At 36.7% G+C, this 24,708-nt stretch overlaps 3 protein-coding genes and 2 non-coding genes across 6 annotated transcripts; 2 read left to right on the top strand and 3 right to left on the bottom strand.

Annotated features, from left to right (window-relative positions):
* The first annotated feature begins 15 nt into the window (after window positions 1–15).
* LOC147535909 (uncharacterized) lies at window positions 16–4,262 on the top strand. Its single transcript, XM_086639235.1, has 3 exons — window positions 16–271; window positions 328–3,397; window positions 3,652–4,262. The coding sequence occupies exon 2, from the start codon at window positions 1,556–1,558 to the stop codon at window positions 3,053–3,055; it is 1,500 nt and encodes a 499-aa protein (XP_086495361.1). The 5' UTR covers window positions 16–271; window positions 328–1,555; the 3' UTR covers window positions 3,056–3,397; window positions 3,652–4,262.
* Window positions 4,263–4,962: 700 nt separating this feature from the next.
* On the bottom strand, window positions 4,963–5,701 carry LOC147535908 (uncharacterized; the record flags this gene model as incomplete). Its single annotated transcript, XM_086640051.1, has 2 exons — window positions 4,963–5,448; window positions 5,513–5,701. Coding segments are annotated over 2 exons (585 nt in total), but the record flags the coding sequence as incomplete, so codon positions are not given.
* Window positions 5,702–11,465: 5,764 nt separating this feature from the next.
* DPD1 (Polynucleotidyl transferase, ribonuclease H-like superfamily protein) lies at window positions 11,466–15,007 on the bottom strand. Of its 2 annotated transcripts, none has more exons than XM_086639236.1 (4): window positions 14,475–15,007; window positions 12,276–12,936; window positions 11,933–12,138; window positions 11,466–11,835 (listed from the first exon to the last, which is right to left on the bottom strand). In XM_086639236.1, the coding sequence occupies exons 2-4, from the start codon at window positions 12,896–12,898 to the stop codon at window positions 11,609–11,611; spliced, it is 1,056 nt and encodes a 351-aa protein (XP_086495362.1). In that variant the 5' UTR covers window positions 12,899–12,936; window positions 14,475–15,007; the 3' UTR covers window positions 11,466–11,608. The 2 variants fall into 2 exon arrangements, with proteins under 2 accessions (XP_086495362.1, XP_086495363.1); XM_086639237.1 differs by having other exon boundaries at window positions 12,276–12,950; window positions 14,475–14,637.
* A 2,143-nt stretch (window positions 15,008–17,150) lies between these two features.
* On the top strand, window positions 17,151–17,348 carry LOC147535906 (U2 spliceosomal RNA). The gene has a single exon (XR_015226794.1). It is a non-coding gene; the product is annotated as a U2 spliceosomal RNA (small nuclear RNA).
* A 188-nt stretch (window positions 17,349–17,536) lies between these two features.
* On the bottom strand, window positions 17,537–17,608 carry TRNAQ-UUG (transfer RNA glutamine (anticodon UUG)). Its single transcript has one exon. It is a non-coding gene; the product is annotated as a tRNA-Gln (tRNA).
* Window positions 17,609–24,708: the final 7,100 nt, after the last annotated feature.

Genomic DNA, 24,708 nt, shown 5'->3' with positions numbered 1-24,708 from the left:
AATATATTGTTTAGGTTTTTTTCACTCATTGGCAAATGTTGAGTTGGATGACTCTGAACTTACATGGTGCGCTCATTCATAAAATTTCATAAAGAAAAAAAAAAGCTAACACATAAGAAGTTTAAAAGTGATATGTGCTCCACGTCACTTGGAGGTCACTTGGAGAAGGACATATGTAAGGCACAACGAACACCACATTTGATGAGAGGTATGAGAATAATACCTCGTGACAAAAGAAAGATAATCAAGTAACCAAAAATATAGTATTTAGGCGAATCCTGTCACTTGGGAGAAAGATAATCAAGTAACCAAATATATAATATTTAGGCGAATCCTGTCACTTGGGAGGAAGGGTTGTCTTTTGTTCGAAATAATGGTAAAATAAATGGATTATGTTTTGTTTCTAGTCATTGAAAGCCACGGTTTGGGAGGAGCATTCAAGAATGTCCCCCTTTTGTACCTACAAACGTCTCACATTTTAGTTGTGTTATCTGTCACAAATTGTGTCTATAAAAAAACAATCCTATCATGTGAGAGGATTGTATATAATAACGAGTTTACCTAATGTACATATAGAGCTATCTCTCTAACGATCTCTCCCGCTCGCTCTCTAATCTATCTCCCTCGCTTTTCCTCTGTAGATTTCGACTTCTTTGTAGATCTCTCTATCTCTTAACCCTATATTTCGCTCTTTTTCACTGTTTCAGATTTCGTGGTCTACCGATCATGAGATCTGTGATTGGTCAATCGTGAAATGTTACGTGACCAACCAACCATGAGATCTCTCCCGCTGGCTCTTTAATTGACCAACCAACCATTAGGATGCAAACAATAACAAAATCGATTTGCGAATCTAAAATAAAGATGTCTTCTTGATCAAATTTTGTTGACCTAAGTCTTTATGCTGTAATTTTGTTTGTCCCCTGAAGAACCCAACTCAGAGATGATTTATTAACCCACGTTAGGGCGGGGAAGTATCTGTGAAAAAATAAAAATGAAAACAGCGAGGGAAAAGGGATCGAACCTTGCCTGCTGGTAAGTCCATCTTCTCCATCCTATTCGAAACCCTAAAAAAAGAAAATCATATCTGATCACGAAATTAAACCCCATTTCTTTTCTTTTCTTCTCTTCTTGATCTAAACTGCTTGTAATCTGGAAATTTATCCAACTTCTCCAAGAAAGGAATCATCTTTAACTACCCTCGTTAATGGTTTCTAATTTTTTTGAATTAGGTTAGAAATTGAATGTATGAAACAGCTCTACTTGTTAAGAACCGATTTGGGCAGATTATTGTATCTGGGTTTAGTCAGATTCAAACTAAATAGAAGAAAAGATCCTTGCTTGAATTTATTATTTCCAATGCAGATTAAGTTACTAGGGCTTTGGGTGCTCATTGTTAGTAGATTGAGTTCTAACTAGGGTTTAGTTAGATTGAAGTTTTTCGTGAGTTTGGGTATTTTTGTTAATGAATTACTTGTTGAGGGTTGAGAAAGTTAGCTTTTTTGAGGTGAGGAGAATATGAAGAAGGAATTTGAATGCTTAATTGGTTCTAACTATGAATTTTATGGTTCTATTTCATAGAAGAATCAGTCATAATCTTTTATTTTATCAGTACATGTCAAGATTGATTTGTGATAGTAGCTACCATTGCAATGGTGGTAGTGAGAATGGGTTTACAATTAAAGATGAGATGAAGCCAAGTTCAGAAACGTCGGTTTATAGTTTTGCTTCGGAGGAGAAACACATTTTGGAGAAAACCAATCTAGGGTTTTCTTCTAGTATTAATGACATTGAGAAAAATGATACTCGAGAGTGTTTCTTGCATAAAATGAGGTCTTTTTCTGGGTATTTATCCGAGACGGATAAAATTTATGAAGTTCTCCAACAGGATGGACCTGATTTTGATACTGAATTGGCACTGGATGAGTTACAGATCAGGGTTTCGTTCGCTCTAGTTAGACGAGTTCTTTTAAGAATATTGAGAAAAATTGACCATACAAATAAGTATAGATGTTCTATGTTGACGTACAAATTCTTCGTGTGGTCGAGTCACCAAAGAAATTACAGGCACACTTCTAACATATATCACTTAACCATGAAGATCTTTGCAGAATGTGAAGAATTCAAGGCTATGTGGAGATTAGTAGATGAGATGACAGAGAGCGGTTTTCCAACTACAGCTCAAACATTCAATATTTTGATATGTACTTGTGGGGAGGTAGGCATGGCGAGGAGATTGGTAGAGAGATTTATTAAGTCGAAGACATTTAATTTCAGGCCATTTAGACATTCATTTAATGCGATTCTACACTCTCTTCTTGGGATAAACCGTTTTCACTTGATAGAGTGGGTATATGAACAAATGCTTCTTGAGGGTCATTCGCCCGATATTCTAACTTATAATATACTTATTCGTGCAAAATATAGGTTAGGAAAATTGGATCAGTTTCACACATTGCTTGATGATATGAGTAGGAATGGTGTATCTCCTGATCTTCATACATATAACATCCTTCTCCACGTACTTGGAAAAGGAGATAAACCACTTGCAGCATATAATCTCATGAATGAAATGAGAGATGTTGGTTGTGATCCAACTGTTCTTCATTATACATCACTGATAGACGGATTGAGTCGAGCTGGAAATTTGGATGCTTGCAGGTATTTTTTCAATGGTATGATTAATCAAGGTTGCATGCCCGATGTGGTTTGCTATACTGTTATGATAACAGGGTACATTGTAGCGGGAGAGCTTGAGAAGGCACAGGCGATGTTTGCCGAGATGATTGTTAATGGGCAGCTACCTAATGTTTTCACGTACAATTCAATGATCCGCGGGCTCTGCGTAGCCGGGAAGTTTGTAGAGGCCCGTTCAATGCTTAAGGAAATGGAATCCAGAGGTTGCAATCCAAATTTCACAGTTTATTGTACTCTAGTGGGTAATTTACGAAATGCTGGAAAGCTTTCCGAGGCGCACGAGATAATAAAACAGATGGAGAAGAAGGGGCATTATACCTATCTCCTCTCAAAATTGAAGGGGTATAGGAGGTCTTGAAGTGGCAAATCAAGCATTAGTACTGCAGTATCGGATTCTTGGAACCTATTCCAGATTTCGATAGTATTGCAGAGTGAAAACGAAGAAAAGAGTGAAGGATCACGGGAGGCAGATGGAAAGAGGGGAGGAGGACAGTCGGCCTACATGTAAAATAACAAGAGAGGCTAGCCTAAGAGAAAGCTTTCAAATATGCATCTGAGTAAAAGAAGGCTGGCATTTGCTTCAGAATCGTGCAAGTTTAAGGCCCTGCATGCGCGCATCTTGTCTCTCAAGAAAAGCTTGATTCAGATCATCTTGGGAGTAGCACACACATGAGACAAGGGGAGCATCCAACACCAACAAGTATGTATTCGTTTTTTGCTCTTTATCATTCAACCTAGTGAATACCATCTTTTTTACTGGTCATAGAAGAAATCTATCTCTTTTTAGTAGGGGACTAGTACCCTTTACCCTCGAAAATTTTCAACCTCAGAAACAGAATGGTCGAGAAGTTGACATTCAACGGCAATTACTGTAGTGGAAACTTTATGTAGACTCCGCGTTTTATCAAAATTCAATTTTCATAACACTACTCTAACTTGATGCTGTGGTGGCAGTTGAGTACAAACAAATGATCTCTTCTCTGAGAGATTGTTAACTACGAGGAATTGGCTTAATGTCTGATGGAGAGATTACTGAAACCAGCGTTGTTGGATCTGAGGATGCTTGTTTCTTGGTGGTGGTAATGTTTCTCAATATTATGCATTAAGAAGTCTCAAAATGAGTATGGGTCATTATGCCACATACTGAAAAGGCCAGCCTATGTTGTCAGCAGTTGTAAATCAGCCATGATAGTTCAAGTTAGTAGTTCTACTCATAAGCATCCGCGCTTTGGCCTTGCAGTAACCTATTTGGTACATCAATTGTTACTGAAGGACATGTATACTTGAAAAACAGCTACCGTTTTGGAACTGAGCATGAGCACAAACGATATCGATCTAGGCAAACCTGTAATTGAATGTCTCCCATTCATGGACCTGTCCAAACTTGTTCTGGAACTCTACTTTTTTGCTCTCTCCGTAGGGTCTGTCTTGGGACTTCCTGATAATTGAGTTCTTCCTTTGCTTTCTCTCTAACTTTATCGAGGTCATGTTCGAGTTTTGTGAGATCATCTCCTCAAATTGTATCATTTTTTCTGTACAATAAAAGGTGAAATACCATTAATTTATTTCTTCTCCTTTACTTTATTGATTCTTCTCTTTTAGTCAATGGTACATTGCATTTTGATTAGTATCATAAAGACGACTAGTCCACGACTATGTTTTGTGATTGCTTGAGTGTGAAGTAGGAGTTTACGAAGAATAAAGTGCATACAAATTTTTCTTTGTTATCAGTTAAACTTTTGAGATTCTGAGGTCCTACAACGATAACGTATAGTATGAAGATAAAGATAGATATCCTTGAAAAAGACGAAAGTGTATGGATGTGAAATTTAGTGAATGCCGTAACATAACTTTACACGATTCCTTCGTAGTAGAAGTCTAGAAGAATATTAACAGCAAACTCAGTAACCCATTTCTCCTACTTGCTTATCTGGGGGTCCTAAAGTTAATGGACAGAACAAAACCTCCAATAGCCAAGTTAAAACTTGAACTCGGGTATCTGCTGTTTTTCACCATTTAACCCAACAACCAAGCTATTCTCATCAGTTACTTATTTACTGCTCCAGGTAGTTTCAGTTATTACTTGGGTAACTTTCAACTTACAAACTCTATGCTATTCGACATGCATATGGATGTTCTTCGTAAAACTTCGAATTGATGTTGGCTTCATTTCGATTATCACTTTTGTGATATTCATCATTGTAGTAGTGTACAGTCCTTCTGAAACAGGTATTCTGAGGAGTTGAGACGTACTCATATCTAGGACTGCACGGCAATGGTTTGTATGTTTTGTAACTGTGAGAAGCATAAACAGGTGGTTCAGGTTTGACCGTATAACTGTAAACAGGTGGGTATCTACTGTCTAACCCCAGGACCGTAAACAGGTGCCCTGGTTCTGAACCCGTGAACTTCATGATGATTGCTCCAATACCCATTAAGATTTTCAGGTGCGTAGTTGTTCATTAGTCCTCTAAATTCATGTCGGCGATGATGAATTACATGATTCTCTTGAATGTCTTTTGGCCCAAAATGGTGCTTTGGTTGGGTATCTATTTCCATTACTACCATTGATGAGTTGAAATCTGGAACTGGGTTTTCAGGTGGTGGTGGTGTGTCTCTTGGAGGCTCTGCTTGCCCGTCTTCAGCTGGAGGAGGTGGTGGTTGTTCACCTTCCGGTGGTGGTTGCTCTGCTGCCTCAGGAGGAGGTTCTGAAGGTTCATCAGTCTGAAGTCTGAATACAAACACTTGAAATTACTTTCCTTGTCTTTCTGAATATCAATCTGAATATCATATATATATATATATATATATATATATATATATGTTCATAATAATCAAACAAGCTTTCAAAATAGTTCTTCAAGATCAATACTAGTCTAAACATGAAAAGAATAACTAGTTTGCCATTGATTCCATGCAAGGCTTTCTTAATATTCTGAACACAGCCATTACAGTCTATTCTGATCTGTATTTCGATGACTCGAGGTTTCTGCAGAATGGGTAGATATCAAATAGAAATGGGTAAGTGGTATTTGATCTGAAATTTGCTCAACTACTTACCAAGCAACCGGAGGTAATAATCATCAACATAGAGTAACAAACAAGCTCTAGATATGTCAAAGATGAGGTAAAGGGTGGTGGCTGAGGCGAGGGGAATTTTCTTTTGCATGGATGGTTATCAGCTGCTTTATGATTGAGAGATGTCTATTGAGTGGCAATATAACTAAGAATCACAAAAAAAAAAACCCTACTCCCTGTAGTACTATTACTAGTATTTATACTCTGCACGTCAGATTAACCTCGAGATCTAAACGGATTAAAGATCCAAAGGTGTGCATCATTATAAGCTACAAAACTCTAAGAAAAATCAAGCATAAGATAAGGTGGAAGCTCCCAGTCAAAGAAATAGAAGTAGCTTTATTTTTCGTTTAGTGGTTAGCCTATTTTCAGTTAAAAAACAGTTTGGTTCCGGCGATTTTGATGAGGCAACTTCAGCCACCTTTTATTTCTGTTTATTTTTTTCTTGAAGACTTCATCAACTTTATTACCAAAACTTATAAGCTAATGTTTTCTTCTTATGGTTTCCATGAAACAGAGTTCAATTTTTCCACCAAGTGTTTTTAGGTGGAAACATAATGCAGTCAAGTTATATTGTAAATAAAAATTTCATAAATCAGAGCCCTTGCGAGAAATTGTCGTTGAATCAAGAGTGGTGGATATTGCAGATTGGCGTCAACTTAATCGGCTTTTGTTCACATCCAATGGGTCTTCAACAGTCACAAAAACCCGCAACACACTGAACAAATTAACAACAATGTTAGGTTGTCTGACTACTTGACTAAGAACCCTAGACATTATAGGTTCGGTTCCCAGATAAGCAATTGGTTTTGGATCGTTGTTCAGTTGGCCTTTAGGGCCATTTCTGTAAGAGTTGAAATTTGGCAGTTATCGTGCTTATCACGTATGTTTGATATATCAATGTCATAGTAATGAGTTATCTATCACATATGACACTTTTCAAGAAAAAAAAGAGATGGATTTGATGGCAATATGGTTATTTCTCTCCTTTTTCCCTGTCTTTCCAAAAAAAAGTAGGCACACAATCTAACCCTATGACTGTCATTCGAAGTATTATACTAGTAAGTCAAAACGAAGATATAAACGAACAAAGTAAGCAAAAACAATGATAAAAAGTATATGAAAAATTAAGATAGATATTTGATTGTAGATATGGTAGAATCAAGTTCTTCCCCCGCACACTTAAAAATTCAGAATCTCACTCCTATTTTCACCCTCTCAGTCTTTTCTGTCCTTTAATCATTCTCCCCAATAAGCTATTTTTCGGCTTCGCTTATCTGGGCCCTGAAGTTAACCGGTCGATCAAAACATCCAATGGCCAGAGCCAAGACTTCAATTAAGGTCGGTGCCGTTTTTTCACCGCTTAACTGACTAACCAAGCTATCCTCGCTTCATTACCTGTTTATCGCTATTACTTATGCCACCATCACAAGTTTCACTAATTACTTGGTTTAACTTTCTACTCACAAATCTATTGAATTGCTGTTGGTTCTGTTTCCCATTATCGCTGTTGTGATATTTGTCACCGTAGTAGCGTTTGTGCTAACTGAAACGGGTTCTTTGAGGAGTTTAGACACAATCATGATCAGACTGCGCGTAACAAATATCGCAACAGTGATAATGTGAAACAGAACCAACAGCAATTCGACGCTACTACAGAGAACCCCTGCAGTCTGTGTCCACATAAACAGGTGGTGCAGGTCCAGTTGAGTAACTGTAAACAGATGTCCAAGATCAATCCATGACCATAAACAGGCTGTTCGGTTCTGATTTCTGAAATCCATGAACTTTAGGATAGCTGCTCCAATACCCATGAAGATTTTCAGGTCTACTCCTGTATGTTCATGCTGGTGATGATAAATTACAAGAATCGCTTCAATCTGTTTGGTCCAAAATGGTTCCTGGTTACCTGCCATTATACCATAAAATAGAATTAATAGACTAATTTCAGACTGAATCTGTTTTGAATCACATAGACCCAAGTTACTAAAACCGAAAATGCAAATAATTAACCAAGGATAGAAGTGCAACCTAGGAGAGAAAAGTAAACAACTAATGAGATAAAATTAAACACTGGTAATTGTGAGAGAAGTTCAAATATAAAACACTCTCAGAAAAGCTACTTCCAAAAATTTGCTAGCCCCAATTGAATACAAAATTAATGACATTGTAGACAATGTTTAAGAAGGCGCATCAGATATTACGCATCTCTATGCAATAGAGAGGCGTATGCGTCAACAAACGCCAGTCGTCCCTTTAAGTGACAAACCAGAAAATGAGTGAAGTAACAACTTATGCTGGTCTTTTAAGTGACAGGTGACACTTTCTTTTGTCTTTCATTTCTTTTTCTTTAACTTGTAGAGGTAGTCAAACATGCAGAAGTGATCAAAAGCATTCATATCCTTTACCTTTACTTTTAAGAAACTAAATTGTTGTAGTACCACAAACGAACTCGATAAAATTTATAAATGGAGTAAAATACTACTACTATATTGTAGTATATGAAATTGAGGCTACACCTCGAGGCTACCGGCCCCGCGTTGTCAAAGAAAACCACATCGAGCTGGAAAAACGGTTTCTTAAACATTCCGTGTAGATTTATCCTTCCTTGGAAGCTTTTTCTAGTCTTCTCTTCAGTTACTATATCAAATTCTGGCTCTAAACAAGTCTTGGATTTCAGTGAACCCAAACTCCTAAAACAAGTCACTCGCTGAAAAAAAAAGTGGGGTGTAATAGCTAGTTGGCTTAGGAATTGTTGTAAAATTGCTTTCTCCACCAGTATGTGACCATTGTGTTGAGAGTTTTATTCAATTACTCAAGAATTATCAAATCCTTAGATTTCTCATCAACTAAATCCAATGAAACTATAACAAAAGAGGAGGCTCCGTCCCTCAATCTTCTTCCAACGACCAATGGAGTTGCTACCCAATGAAGAGCTCCATTAACAAGCACACCACCATCTTCACGAATGAGACTGTAAGGAATGTTATTAACGAATTCCCATGTGCTGCCTAAACTAGTGTAGAGCTCAACTATAGTAAAACAATCATTATTCCAATTGCCTTTGTGGATACTGACCCGAATCATAAGATAGAATTGACTGGTAATTTGGCAAGAATGTTGGTAATGATGATATCGTCTGAGAGCCTCGGCTTTGGAGTAACATCGGCCGTGTCACATGATTAAATTAATTTTTTTCATGGGAAGTTCCACCACGAAAGCTTCTACTGGGATCGTATACTTTCTAATCTAGGGCCCTAAAGTTAACTTGCCTAAACAAAACATTCAGTGGCCAAGTGAAGACTTACTTGGGTTCTGCTATCCTTGTTATGCTACTCGTTTATCGCTATTACTTATGCCCCCATCATTAGTTTCACACTTCCAATAATTACTTGATTAAGTTTCTACTTGCAACACTATTTCTGAGCAAAAGAGAAAACCAAGTAAGCTTACCTTCGTCACATTCTATGAGATTCAACATGCATTTGGACTTTCTTCCTCAAATATCAAATTGATGTCGGTTCTGACTCTCACTCTTGTGATAGTCGTAATAGTGTTCGTTCCAACTGAAACAGGCCCTTCAAGGAGTTGAGACATGCTCATGTACAGCATGTTGATGGTTTATAGGTATTTTACTATGTAAACAAGTGGTTCAGGTCCGGTTGAGTAACTGTAAACAGGCGGCTCAGGCCCTAGGCACATGACCATAGACAGGCAACTTGGTTCTGAGTCCATGAAACTTTCGGATGATTGATCTAATTCCTCGGTTGGGTTTCCATAGTTCCCATGGCTATCATTTATGGGCTTAATTTGTGAACTTGATTTTCAGGCGGTGGCTGTAGGTCTTTCGGAGGTTCTGTTTGCTCGTTTCCAAGCGGGAGGTATTGGTTGTTCACCTTCTGGTGGTGGGAGGTCTGGTCTGCGGCATCAGGAGGAAGTTCTGAAGGTTCATCACTCTGAACACAAACACTTCAAACAATTTTCCTTGTTTTTCTGATAGCTTTTGCAAATACTCTGATCGGCCCATCCGACTACTATCAGTTTTTGCTGAAAAAACCATTTTGGATATTATATATACCTGTTTGTAAGAATCAAACAACCTTCAGAATTGGTTCTTCGACATTAAAACTATATTGAAGATGAAATGAACCATTGAGAAAGATTAATAGTAACTAGATACCAATTGATGTCACTAAAATCCTCCTTGATCTTCCGGACACAGCCATTACAGGCGATTATGATGTATGTCGATGACTCAAAAGTCTCCAGTAAAATCAGTGAATATCAATTAGAAATGGGTGAGAGGTAACAGAGATCGTCATTTCGTCATTACTGGTTTTATATCTAATATTTGATCAACTACCCACCAGGCCACCAAACAACAAAAACTTATAACAACCAGAACATCGGTAACAAGTTCTAGTGATCAAGTTATCATTATTTTTCTTCTCGTCATTTACATCTATAAAATAGTCAGGTTGACAAGTGTACCTCTAATTCAGAAATCACGACTCAGAACTGAAATTGAACTGAGGAAGAATTTGTGAAACTCAGAAGTGTGGGAGGAAAACACATAAATGAGGAATCAAAACAAACGTCAAGTTCTGTTCATTTTCATTGGAAAGGAATATATGGAAGGCCAAGTATATCAGTCATGAAGTATATCGTCATTCCCGAGTCCACATTGTCAGATGGTCCTCGATATTCAAATCGATCAAAGACCCAGTCGGTTTACACCAAAAGAATACCAGCTACAGAGTTCTCACCAAAGCCAACCAGAAAGCTACTGTTAAAGAAGGTCCCAAGTCAAAGAAATAAGATATGTATTCCTGAGGCATACCTCGATCACATTTATGAACAGAAAATAAAACAACACAAAAAGTTTAGTTTATATTTGACTTTGTAATAATCTGTATATATGTTATAAAGTTCCAAAATACCTCCGATTGTTTTCATATTTCACATATATATTAGTCCTAACATGGAGATAATAAGATTGAGAGTAGCTCAAAAATCTGAGCCAACCAGATGGAATTATCGATGACCAATGTTTAGTAACTTGGCTAAAGTTATAATCCATTATATACTTATTATAGTTATTGATTTTCTTAGTATATTTGTGAAAATTTACTCATCAAACCTAAGATCTGAATTCTATTTAATCATAACTACTTTACACTTTACTTAACAATGTAATTTGACTGGATGTGAATATATTGATATATGGCAGTACAATCTTCGGTAAATTTTGCTGAAGTTATATGCAAAACGATTTCTAATGATATGAGAGTCAGATATTCATGGCTTCAAACCTTTTTTACCCGTTTCCACCTCGTCTTCGTAATGAGTCGTCGAAGATCGAAGATAGTAAAAGCTCGTCCGCATTCATCCATCTTAGTCTTCTCTTCTTCGTTATTCTCTGACAGACAAGCCAGTTGGGTTAATCTTTCACAAGAACAGACAACCATAAGTGAATTCAAAATGAAAAAACAAGTAAACATCTGTCAGGATGTGAATGATATGATATCAAGAGTTATGAACATATAAAACAACGTAAAGACAAGTATTTTCCCGTGACAGATGGGAATATATAGTGCACCTGAAAATATAGCTCTGCTTTAACTTCATACCTGACCAGGAAGAACCAGTTCATGTTTCATATATACGAAAGCAAAGGAAGAGATCCGTGATACTTCTGAACCATGATAATATATATTAATTTTAACAAGAATGACAAATCCAAGTTATAAAATAAGAACATTTTTTTCTTCCTTTTGGGTGGGTAACAATTTACAACAAATGGTTTCTACAAACAACAACAAGATAGAGGAAGCTAGTTTGTTTTCTTCTTTTTCTTCTTTGCCGCGCTTGTTATGTCTGAGGCCTTGAAAGATCTCTCAAGAAGATCGGAAACTGGCAGCTTCAAATCAAAGGTCAAATGTTTTAGTACTTCTGACAAAGAATCAACGTCTGACATTGCCCTATGAGCATTACCCACCAATGGAATTTTATAAAATTCACGAAGCGCTTGGAGTGATTTCCCAGGCAAAAGCTTTCCTGCTGTTAAAAGAAAAGCAGGAATTTACCTATGCGGTGAATTACTGATAGGAGGAAAAAATACGTCGAAAATGATTGTTGGGATTAAGAAGTGACAAACCTTCTGATTTCCCCAGTTCACGAGCAAGAAGAATCGTATCTAGAAATTGCCAATCTGGAGGAATCTCCCACCCGCAACGGCCAAATTCGTGGATCAAAAAGGGGACATCAAAAGCACGGGCATTATGAGCAACCCATAGTATAGGTCCACCACCAATTTGGCGGGTTTGAACATAGTGTAGTAAGATAGGAATCAGATCTGCAAACCTGCAAATTTGAACATATATACATATTCTTCTTACTCGAGATTTTAACCAAAAGTTCGCAAACTAAAATCAGTTTGTCAGAACATTGTTTCTTAGTTATTAGTATAATATGAAGCAAACCCTTTATGAATAGCGTACCTTGGGACATCCGGTCGGTTGACCATACGGGTTGAAATGCCATGAATATCTGTATTCGGAACTTCTCGTTCAGGATTAATTAGAGTTTGGAAAGTACTATTCTTACCTCCACTAAGATCTCGAAGTGCAAACTCGATAATGCTTTCATTTTCTCTGCTAAGACCAGTAGTTTCAACATCAAAAACTAATATTGTAACCAGTTGTGCAACTTTTTTGCTCTCTTCAACCTTGAGTTGAACATCAGAACTTTTAAATTCTTTTGATTCTGTCACCTCCGATTGGTATACATCTAACTTAGTTCCCACTGTTACATCCAAGAAGTCTTCGGGCCTAAGCAAACCCGGTTTACTACTTCCGAGTTTGTTTGTTTTTCGTTCAACTTTTGTTGTTACCAATCGGTTCCACCTCCTCGTGTTTGGCCCAGGTTTAGGAGTTCCACACGCATTAGATCCTACTAGCTTAAATCCAAACTTGCCTCCGACATTGGTTCTTAAGGTATGGAAGTTTTCTGACAATGTACTGCCAAAAGTCACTGGTCCGACAGATGGATTTCCCTTCAGCATACGTAAAACTCTGCTTGAAGGCGCTTGCAAAACGGAAAAGCACATACAAGCTGCCCTCATCTGGATTTCTCAATAACGCTTGCAACTCCTCGAGCTTTCTGCGTCAAAATAGCTAGATGACTTTAAAAGGGTAGAGCATAAGAGAGGAAATAAGAAAGCTGAAAGTTAATAGAAAAGTAATACAAAAGGCGTATACATCATTTGTGACTCGGCAAGGAAATAACATCAAAGATAACATATTTAGAAGACAATAAAGTAGACAAGAAAAAATCGACACTTGTTTGACTTGTTTTCATTGTCTGAAGAGTCTATTATAGTAGCTACTTTACTCTTATAAAAACTGCTCGCCGGATCACCAACGGCACAATCTTATCAATCTATATACCCTAGTTAAGAGGTAAACTCTTTCCTTTTCATCCTAAGATCACAATACATAATTTGGCTTGAATACTGACAATATACCACAAAATGATGATACGGCTTTTTGGCCCTATCTTGCAGGTGACGACAACGTCGAGTTGGCGGTTGAAGAGAACTCGGCATTCAGGCGAGCCGCCCGGTGGTGTGGTGTGGTACGTAGTGGTAATAGTACGCCCCACCAAAACGGTTCCGAAACAAACAAAAAGGTGGGTGCCGCACTGACGAGGGACTGCCAGTGATATATTGGAGGAAGGTGGGGATGACGTCAAGTCTGCATGGCCCTTGTGGGCTAGGCCACATACGTGTTACAATGGCAATTACAATGGGAAGCAAGGTTGTAAGGCGAATCGAATCCGGAAAGATTGCCTCAGTGCAGATTATTCAGTGCAACTTGGTCACTTCCTGCTCTGTCGGGTATTTTGATCTTATCAGTTTCACTCGGGTATACTCTTTCATAGGCTCGACGCTGGTTGTGAAGTCCAGTACCCTCTTCTCTTCGTGAACCTCAGTTGGAAGCCTCCATTTTTATCAGACATCCAATGAAGTAGGAGCTCGCTCCGTACCTACCGCTACTTCCATGTCTTGCCTCTCGAGGTCCTGTTTAAAAAGCAGTTGCCGGAACCTGTCTGGATGGAGTGGTACTTTCTCGGGCAGCTACTGAGACATAGGTTAGCCCGAGTTTCCGTTGGCATACCTTCGCTACCATTACTAACAAAAGTAAGTAGGAATTTGTCCCAATGGTAGATCAGTATTTTTCATCAATTTCACATAGACCCAAGTTGCAAAAACCATAATGCAAATACCAATGCTTCAAACAATTCAAAGTTGTCAATCTAAACAATAAAAGACCCATGAATTGGAGTTCAACCTCAGTTAGAAAAGTAAACACCTAATGAAATGAAAAATAAATTTAACTTCCTTTTCAATTAGATAGATTGATTTTGTCCAACAAAATATATCAAACCCAAAAAAATAAAAGGGTTGCCTAATTACTGACCATTGAATCCCTAAATAAGTAGTAAATTAAAGTTGCCTACAACCTGTTGGAAAAAATTCCTAACTGAACCAACCAATCCATAAACAAAAATACCCACATCAATCAAACCCCCAAATGAAAAAATTCATCCAACTACATAAACAACAGAGATTTAATCAACAAAAATTATGAATTTTCAACAACATTCAATCCCACGAATCAAAAATCAGAGATTCTTACCTGATTACTACTTCTTCGAAATTGAAATTCAAAAACTTCTCATTTGCCCAAAATTAGGGTTTATTTTGAGTAATGAATGGGGATCGAACAATGGGTATTCGTTTATAATCCAATCCTTCTCGATCTGAATGAAGAAGAATGGAAATGTTGATTACCCCCAAACTTTCGGATCTTAGACTCAACCCGTATTAGTAAGAACCGCAAAACTGCAAATTCAATGGTGGCCGTTGATTAACAAACTAATTAAATCTAGGCTGTTAGATGATTTGAAGTGCCGTGTTTGTATCGGTGAAAACTATAGAGGGATATTCTTTTTTGCATTTATTGGAAGTTTAGGTTAGAGTGAGAAGAAAGGAATAATTAACCAAACTATTTTGGATTTTGGGAACATTCATTTATGGGTTACTTCTTGATTGAATCCCTAAATTAGGGTATGTTACTGTGTATCTTTATGTTACAAGGAGTGTAATAACAACATTTTGAGATAAGTTTGGGAAGTATAATTTAGGTCTCGATCTTTACATTCTGCGAGAAGCCTCAAGCCACGACCCTTGTTGCCTTCATATGATTGTCATGTTCCACCCCTTGATGCTTGAGATGTCCCGTGCTAAGGATCATGTTCCCTAAGAAGTCTCATGCCACGACTCTTACTGCCTAAGATGTCTCAATTACTTGTTACTTAAGAAGACGTGTGTCGCGAAAGATAAATTTGAGAGGTATAATCTTAGTAATTGAAGAGGATGACATGTTATGAAAAAAAAACTCCTCCGTTATTATATAGATGATTTGATAAATAACTCCATTTTAGCCCCACAAATATGAGCAACTCAGCAAAATGAGCCTCAAAAGATGACCAACTTCGATTTTGGCTTCCTTTTGATATTTTTTTCGTCAGTCAACTTTAACTGTTGGCTTAACTTTTACCCCTATCTTCAAAACTCTTTTTTTTTTTGAGAAATCGACTACGATCTACGTTAGTCGTTACAAGACATTGATACATCGCGAAGATGTGATAAGCACGATAACCGCCTAAATTTAACCATTAGAGAAAGAGGCCTAAAGCCCTTTAATAATCAAAGTTCAATAAACCACAAATTCCACCTCCTCTTACCTAGGACCTCCAGGGTTTTGGAGTTTATGTCAACACTTTCAACCACTTGGGGTAAGCAAGTTGACTCTTCAAAACTCTTTTGCTCCCTATCCTTTGTCACGTTTTCCTCGTAGGTCACTGAAGGTCGATAAGATACCCTCCAACAACCATTAATTTTTTTTTCTTCTTATTCTCCTTTCTCCCCTAGCCCCGCCACCATCTCTCCTCCATTTCTTCTTCATCCTTTTTTTTTCTCTAACATCTCTTCTATTGTTTCCATTTTGTTGTGACTTTAGTTTTCTTGTTTTTTTCAAGTCGTTTCTGAGTTATGTTTTTGACCAGAAAGTTCAAATTGATCGGTCCGTAGACAGTTGGGTTTCTATAGTCCCCCGTAGCTATCGTTTGTGCGCTTATCTCATGAACTGGATTTTCAAGTGGGTGGTGTGTTCACCTTTCTGGTGATGTAGATGTAGATGAAAAAAAGAATTAATTACAAAAATACCATAAGAGTAGTTTCGAAAAAAGACTGACGAACTGTCAGACTCTTATGGGCAAAAACTAATCGGTGCTAATATGGTTGTGCAACCCATGTGTTTGCAGTCCAATAAGGGGGCGTCCGGTACTCCTGTGACTCTTATTATAAAAGCAAGTTTGAAGGTAGAAATCATAGGCGCCCAACACCGGTGGTGCATAGGGCACAACCCAGTTTGAGTGGGATGGGTGCATTTGACCCAACCGAAATGAAGTGGTCAATATTCTGGCGGACTTCCATCTTCTATAAGCCCCCGAATTCTGGTGCAGGTCTGTGTTGGTAGACAGTGGGACTGTTGTATCTTTTAGAGGCCCAACATATAATCAACTTCCCATGAAATATATGAATGGAAATGATAATGAGTATGAAGAGTTGAAGACCAAGATAGTACTATAAATGTACCTTGTTGTGAATCAGAGTCAGACAAGACGTTTGGAGATGATTTTATTTTGATGGCTAATGAGCTTAATGGAGACAACCATGGAGTTTTTACTTTGATAACGATACTGTCAAGACAATATAACTCCAAATAAAGGGGAGAAAGAAAATTAACATGGAGAGACCCGGATAACATTGTTCTGATAAGTTTGATATGTTTTTGTTTGTTTACTTAGGTTGCTAATTTGCTTATTAGGTTTCTATTTGTTTTTTCAACTAGTTTAATTCGTGTTTTTAGTTCGAGATGTTTCTAGTTGTGTAGTCATTCGGTATTGTTTGTTTCTCTTCGTGTAGTTCTATCATTTTCTATTTCTATAGTGGGCTGGTTAAGGGTTTTTAAAGTTTCGGTTTATCTAGTTTTTGGTTGATTCGAAACTAGTTCTTGATTAGTAGTTTGCATTGGTAACTCACATAAACAATTCTTTACTTCTTGACTTCTTGTTTAACAAATTGAGTTAATTAAGTATTCAAAACTACAAGTAGTTGTTTACTTCTTGATTTGAACTCCTTTGTGTGATGAAATAAGAAAACTAAGTTTAATCCCACACCGAAAAATCAACGATATAATACATGGCGGAGAGTTACATAAAACAAACAGAACCTAAGAATCCAATTCATACCTTTCTCGGCCTTTTGGCTAAGATCAAGTGTAGTATCTGTTCTTATCAGTTTAATATCTGATATGTGGCCCATCGGGTCACACGATATTAAATTTATTTTTTTCAAGGGGGAAGATCCACCACAGTAGCTTGCTATTGGGATCTTCGAGTGTCGCCTTTGTCTTGCACTATTGCAAAGGCCTGGCACACCCCCCACCCAAATCAAAACTAAAGTTTCTTACTTATTACACGATGCTAAAGCACAATAAGAGGTGGCCCATGCCTAGTAATATATATATATAGTCCATTAATTTAAACACGATAGTAGTCAATGCAAACTGTGACGACAAATATAGTGAGTGGTCTATTCAGAAAAACTAAAATTTGGATTAAAAAGAAAAAGAGGTCCTACCGGGAGTCGAACCCAGGTCGCAGGATTCAAAGTCCTGAGTGCTAACCACTACACCATAGAACCATTTGCGAAAGGAAGATGATTTAACCCCTTAAATAGACGAGAAAATCTCATGGTTGTTATTCTTAGAATCCCAAATGGGTTGGGTGCTTCATGTATATGAATGAAGACTTCAGATAGGACCTCTTATCTCATTGTCTCTTTTTATCTCATTTACATAAATACTATATATATATTTTTTTTTTTTTTGTTGAAGACATAAATACTATATAGGAATTGTTTTGAAAAAGACTGATTTTTTATAACCAAAACAAAATTTTACACAAGAAATTACTAGGGGTGAACAGGTTGGACAATCGACTTTTTGAACGTACCTATAGTCTGATCCAAAGGGTTCAGTTTGTAAATCTCAATCTGAACCAATACGTTCATGGCTTGGTTCGGTAACAGTACCAAACTATGCATGAACGATTTGGTTAAAATTTTGCCAAGAACAAAATTTCGAGTTTTCGACTTTAAAACTTACTATAATTATACTTAGAACGTGCTAAAAAATAAGATTGCTTCACAAACCATTAAGTCTACATGCACGTGATTAATTCAACATAGTTTATCAACATTCGAGGAAGGTAAAACAACGATAAACAATTATATTTCCACCATCCATCATGCCTAATTATATGTTCTTACGTATATAATATATAAAAGATAATAATAAATAAATGGTTTGGTTCGGTTTTTCGGTTGTCCGTCAAACAGATCCATAGACCGAACGAAACTCCTTGGTTTTGACTTTTTAGTATCCGAACCAATCCGGATAACCATTGGATCGGTCCCCATGGCCAAAACGGCCCAAATTTGTTTGAATCGGCTTGGCTTGGTCGATTCAAAAACTAAATGTACACCCTTATGAATTATTCCCACTTCACATTTTTTTTTTAGTATGGTTTGCTGTTGAGAAGTTAACTCATACACTAGAGACCAATATTTTACATAATGAATGTATGACTCATAGAAAAATTGATGTCAGAACTTTTCAAGTTTATATATCAGAAAGTAATATAGTTTTAGGAAATAGCATTTGAGAGAACAACTAGTAAATGACTTCAATAACTTGAATTTGTTTTTCAATGTTAGGTCAAAATTCAGTGGTTTTGAAATCATGTACATGTGGTACTTCATAGATGACTAGCTTCACGATCAAATAATTATGACAATTAGAGTTGTTTTGGTTAGTATAGCATAATGGTTTACATAAGCACGGGTGTGTTTGAGGTGTTGGTGTCCCATCATTCCCCCCAAACTATAGAATTGGGTTTTGTAAAAGAATTTAGTCTTTAGGTCTTACGAATAATCCAATAAAAAAGGGGGATTTGGTGGAGGATCCAGCCCTTAATAGGATTTCCATCCTAAGGAGGCAAAAAATAAAAAGCAGGTCTAAAGTGTCAGGTTGGGAAAAAAAATGACGAAATGGCCCTTGGAAAACAAAGTATTTACGGTTCATGTCATCGAAAATTACAAAATTGCCATCGAAATTTCTCGAGAAACGATTTTTTTTTCTGAAAAAGAATCTGACAACCCGTCCATCAGAATCTGTACTGTTCAGAAATTTACGGAACTGCCACCGAAAAATTCCCGGGAAACGATCAAATAATTATGACAATTAGATGACTAGCTTCACGATCAAATAATTATGACAATTAGAGTTGTTTTGGTTAGTATAGCATAATGGTTTACATAAGCACGGGTGTGTTTGAGGTGTTGGTGTCCCATCATTCCCCCCAAACTATAGAATTGGGTTTTGTAAAAGAATTTAGTCTTTAGGTCTTACGAATAATCCAATAAAAAAGGGGGATTTGGTGGAGGATCCAGCCCTTAATAGGATTTCCATCCTAGGGAGGCAAAAAATAAAAAGCAGGTCTAAAGTGTCAGGTTGGGAAAAAAAATGACGAAATGGCCCTTGGAAAACAAAGTATTTACGGTTCATGTCATCGAAAATTACAAAATTGCCATCGAAATTTCTCGAGAAACGATTTTTTTTTCTGAAAAAGAATCTGACAACCCGTCCATCAGAATCTGTACTGTTCAGAAATTTACGGAACTGCCACCGAAAAATTCCCGGGAAACGAAATTTTTTTCGGGAAATTATTTTATTTACTAGAAATTTTTTTCTGTACTAGACACTTTTGTTGGGCGGGAATTTGAAATTTCGTAAAAAAATTTGAAAATTTGGGCGGAAAATAATTTTATTTACTGGAAATTTGGGCGGGAATTTGAAATTTCGTCCATCAGAATCTGTACTGTTCAGAAATTTACGGAACTGCCACCGAAAAATTCTCGGGAAACGAAATTTTTTTCGGGAAATTATTTTATTTACTGGAAAATTTTTTTCTGTACTAGACACTTTTGCTGGGCGGGAATTTGAAATTTCGTTTGAAAATTTTGAAAAAAAGATTTTGTGACCGGGAAATAATTTTATTTACTGGAAATTTGGGCGGGAATTTGAAATTTCGTCCAAAAAAATTTGAAATTTTAAAAATTGGAATTTTTTGTGTACGAGAAATTATTTTATTTACCGGGAAGAGATGGTTTGCTGGGCGGGAATTTAAAATTTAAAATTTTGAAAATTTGAATTTTTCGTGTACTGGTAAATTATTTTATTTACCAGTCAGTTTTTTTTTCAGGAAAACGTCAGCATGTCCCGTCCAAGGGCAAGAAGGGGATAAAAATAAAAAAACTGACATTTGTACCTGCAACTAATTTTTGGGCAAGAGTGGATTTTTTTTGTGTTTACCCCCAGATTTTGGACCTTTGACTCAAAAATCCATAAAAAAACAACTAATCTTATAGTATGTACATCAAATTTCTTATTCTAAAATGAATAAAGATGTCAAATTGAAAAACGAAATCAAGTTAGTAACCTGTAAAAAAAAACGTAATAACTTTCGTTTTCTCTTGCTTTCAAATGAAATACTGTTCATTTTATAATGATTTAGAATCAAGATTAACATAATATTACATAATAGGTAAGAAGATAAGATAAGATAATATTTTAGGTTACATTTTCCAAAGATATTATTTGTCTAATTAAAAATACTAAAACATAGAAGTATTGTTGAATAATTACTAAGAATAACGCTATGGTACGTAATATGTGGTACCAATAATCGAAAGATTACGACATCTTAAACTAAAATTTCGTTCCAGTTAAATGGACATTTGATCATTCCATAATTTCTGCATATATTACATAATAGAGAAAATGGAGTTAAATCCATTCTAAGACATTGGAATGGACAATTAATTGTAGCTCAATTATATATTTTTTTCATAGGGAGGTTCCCCTACAATAGCTTGTGTGAGGATCCTATACTTTCTGTCTTTATATTATTTTCTTGTCTATAACCCACTTTTGACTTTGATTATCTCGGACCCAAAAAGTTATCTTGCCTGAACAAAACACCTTTTAGGAGCCTTATGCTCCACAGAATAAGAAATTGCTCCACAGAATAAGAAATGATATGTGGTTCGTACATCTAGCACAAGGTTAGAATTCTAGCTATTTCAGAGTAGAGAAATGATAAATTTACAAAAGACTTTGACAAAAAAAAGTTCCCAGCTGATGTGGCGGGTGTGATTTCAAACTTTGACCAAATCTATGCCGTTGAGAGATAAAAATCACAACCGCCAGCCACATCAGCTGGGAACTTTTTTTCTGTCAAAACCTTTTGTGATTCTAGCGTCTCTCGTTAGAGTAATGTCTCACTTATGGTTCTCTCCCCGGAAGGAGGCCTTCTTCGCCCTCCACCTAAGCTACACAAGAAAGACCCAAAGCAAATCTCAAATAACAGTAAAGTTTCATAGGGTCTTTCTATTCAGGTGCAGGTAGTCCACATCTTCATAAACATGTCTATTTTACCAAGCTTCTCTCTGCAACAGTGTGATCCTAACGCCTTTCATATGGGTCGGAGTTTACTCGACAAGAAATTTCAAAGTTCACTACCTTAGGACCGTTACGGTTACGCCCACCGAAGACTTCAACTTGAATTGTGCTATCCTCGGGTCACAGCTTGTTTATTGCTATTACTTATGTACCCATCGATAGTTTGACACTCGCACTAATTAGTTGGTCAACTTTCTTTATTTCAGAGGGAAAGCGAAAACAAAGTAAGGTTACATTCGTCATAATCTATGAGATTAAACAGGCATTCGAATTTTCTTCCTCAAATGTCGAATTGATGTTTGTTATGGTTATTGTTATTCTCGAATAATAGCATTCCAACTGAAACAGGTCCTTCAAGGAGTTGAGACATGCTCACATATACAGAAACAAAAAAAATTGTGTGTTCATGTTTCTAGCCTTCTAGGTATTTTACTTTGAGGAATGTAAACAAGTGGTTCAGGTCTGGTTGAGTAATTGTAAACAGGCGGCTCAGGTCCTACCTCATCATAATAGATAGCCGGCTTGGTTCTGAATCCATGAATTTTGGGATGATTATAGTTTTTTGGTGATAGGCAGCTCACACTTGACATTTTCATTTGGTATGCTTTGTTGGGTTAAATCATACGCTACACACCAATATTTTACATAATAAACGTGTGAGTCACAAAAAAAAAATTGATCTTGGAACTTCTTAAGTGTATATATAAGAATGTACTATAGTTTTAGGAAATAGCATTTCGAAAAACAACTACTAAATGACTTCAATAACTTCAATTTATTTTCCAATGTTAGGTTAAAATTTAGTGGCCGGACTCAGATTTCTTTCTAATTTATAAACAATTCGAGCTTAAACAAATCTAGAAAACATATGCATTGGTTGTACTATTTGATCAAGTAGTTAACATGATGTGGTCTTTCATAGATGACTAGCTTCGCGATCATAAATTTATGCCGCTAACCATGTAACTGATAAAGTATCTAAAGGGGAACTTTTATATTAATTCATACAAAATAATCACGTCTTTTGTTTCTTGCAAGATAATTTTTTACTACAAAACTTTCAAAGGACGGAGAAATTTCTTATGGTGAGGTAACTAATAGTTACATGGTAATTCCTCAGGCGCTAGGTGTGCACAATTCGGGATCATTAAACGGATGAGGTTCATCCCGCCCTTTGCACTCTCAATCCAACGGATCTATGAACCGTCACTTCTATAATGCAAGCCGTCACCAATAGTGTCCCAAATCCAACATACACGTCGCTAAAACATGTATCCATTCAATTCCTATTTATATGACTCAATACAACTCCAGATTTAATTCCGTTTTTTCTTATGGATTTCTTGTTAGTAAGAGTATGTTCCAGAGTACTTTAGGCAAAATATTTCATCCAAATTCATAAGTCAATTCATCAAAGAAGTTTATAATGCTTGGTTAAGTTCGTCCGCTTTCAGACATTCGAAGTACCTTCATCGTCAAACTGAAAGGTAAAGCCGTTGTATCCTAGGAGACAAACACCGTACTGGTTTCGGTACTAATACTAGGGTGTTCACTGTCTTAAGGAAAAAGACAACTTACCTCGGCTATTTCTATCATACATCTAAGTTTGCATTTTGATTTACGGTAATCATTTCTATTTAATTTTTGTTGTGTTAGATACCCTATGAACAACACTTTATTGACATTTCTATCTAATTTTTATAAAAAAAAAGAGCTTATACAAAGCTATAAAACATGTATGATGGCATACTACTTGACCAAGTAATGTTGTGGGTACTTCATAGATAACTAGCTTCATGATAAAAAAAAAAAAAAAAACTATGTCGGCAGCAATAATTATTGTTGCGAGACACATGCAAACCAATCCGCTGGTAAATTACTTACGGGAGATTTCTATATTAGTTTAAAATAAATAGGTTGTTAATGTCTTTTAAGATAAAATTTGACTGCAAAACTTTTCAAGGTACAGTAACGTACTCCAACAAATTTTGAGCGAAAATAGAAAAGATGAAGTAACTTTGATTGGTGTTTGTTACTACTAGTTCATCTTCTTGATCTTATGAATTGATATCATGGGATGACAAGAAAGACGTTGTCATCATCAGTATTGATTAATTAGGAGCTACTATGTTTTACCTTATAAAACCAATTGAAATGAGTGATATACAAAATCTATGGTTCCAAACAAGACAAAAGATCAACCACCTCTCGATTTCATTTGTTCGCAAAATATTTCCTCTGCAAAATATTTCTTGACTACCAAGAACATTACAAAGCTCACCTATGAGCCCTTTGTTTGATATATTAGATAATTCTCCACGTAAGGTTTTCAACTACGAAGCAATGAAATTTACTTTCAGATCGCGCCAAAAACACCACTGGTGCATAGGGCACAACCCAGTTTGAGCGTGGGTGGTAACCACAATGTCCTGTCTCTAATGGTGCATATGACCCAACCGTAATCAAGTGCCCATGGGGGAGGGGGAGGGGGGGACTTTCATCGTCTATAGGCCCCCGAATTCGGTTGCAGGTCAGTGTCGGTAGACAGTGAGACTGGTATATTTTAGAGCTCCAACATATAATCAACTTCCTATTATGAAGTTGAGTTAACAGAGAGGGATAGAGAAAGAGAGAAGTCGAGATAGAGAGAGGTAGAGATAAATGAGAATTAGTATTCTCTGTATATTTCATAAGTGTTAGGTACATGAGTATATATAGGTTTGCTAACAAGATAAATAACAACAAAGATTACATGAAATCATATCTAGGAGAATCCAAACTATCACTTGACCGAGTCTACCATGATGTGTTGCTCTCGGTTGTGGGTCATCCGTGGGTATGAGACTCGGGTCATGTCGTGATCCATGCTTGATCCGTGATACTCCCCCTCAAGTTGGAGCAGGAGGAGAAAAAATGCCCAACTTGCTAAGAATTCGTTGAAAAGCGTCAGCTCCTAATGGCTTTGTAAATATGTCGGCAAGCTGTTGTGTGGTTGGTGTAAAGCGAGGAGCAATTAGTTTGGACTTTATCTTTTCACGAACCAAATGACAATCGATTTCGATGTGTTTTGTTCGCTCATGGAAAACAGGATTTTCAGCAATATGTAATGCAGCTCGATTGTCACAATATACGGACATGGGAGTTGAGTGGTTAATTCCAAGATCTTGGAGAAGATATTTGAGCCATTGAAGCTCACAAGTGAGTGAAGCCAAGGCTCGAT

This window comes from Eschscholzia californica, unplaced genomic scaffold (assembly GCF_041429995.1).
Source record: "Eschscholzia californica isolate CP2 unplaced genomic scaffold, dmEscCali1.0.p SCAF_5, whole genome shotgun sequence".
Lineage (NCBI taxonomy): Eukaryota > Viridiplantae > Streptophyta > Magnoliopsida > Ranunculales > Papaveraceae > Eschscholzia > Eschscholzia californica.
Note: the sequence above shows the minus strand (reverse complement) of the source record. Positions and strands in the feature narration are given on the sequence as shown.

What these genes read in the sequence shown, in the direction of transcription:
- LOC147535909 (XM_086639235.1), top strand. Translation starts at nt 1,556, where the DNA reads ATGAATTTTATGGTTCTATTTCATAGAAGAATCAGTCATAATCTTTTA.
- DPD1 (XM_086639236.1), bottom strand. Translation starts at nt 12,898, where the DNA reads ATGAGGGCAGCTTGTATGTGCTTTTCCGTTTTGCAAGCGCCTTCAAGC. An exon ending in AACCGACCGGATGTCCCAAG is followed by an intron (nt 12,139 to 12,275) that starts GTACGCTATTCA and finishes TCAAATTTGCAG; the next exon opens with GTTTGCAGATCTGATTCCTA. An exon ending in TGAACTGGGGAAATCAGAAG is followed by an intron (nt 11,836 to 11,932) that starts GTTTGTCACTTC and finishes TTCTTTTAACAG; the next exon opens with CAGGAAAGCTTTTGCCTGGG.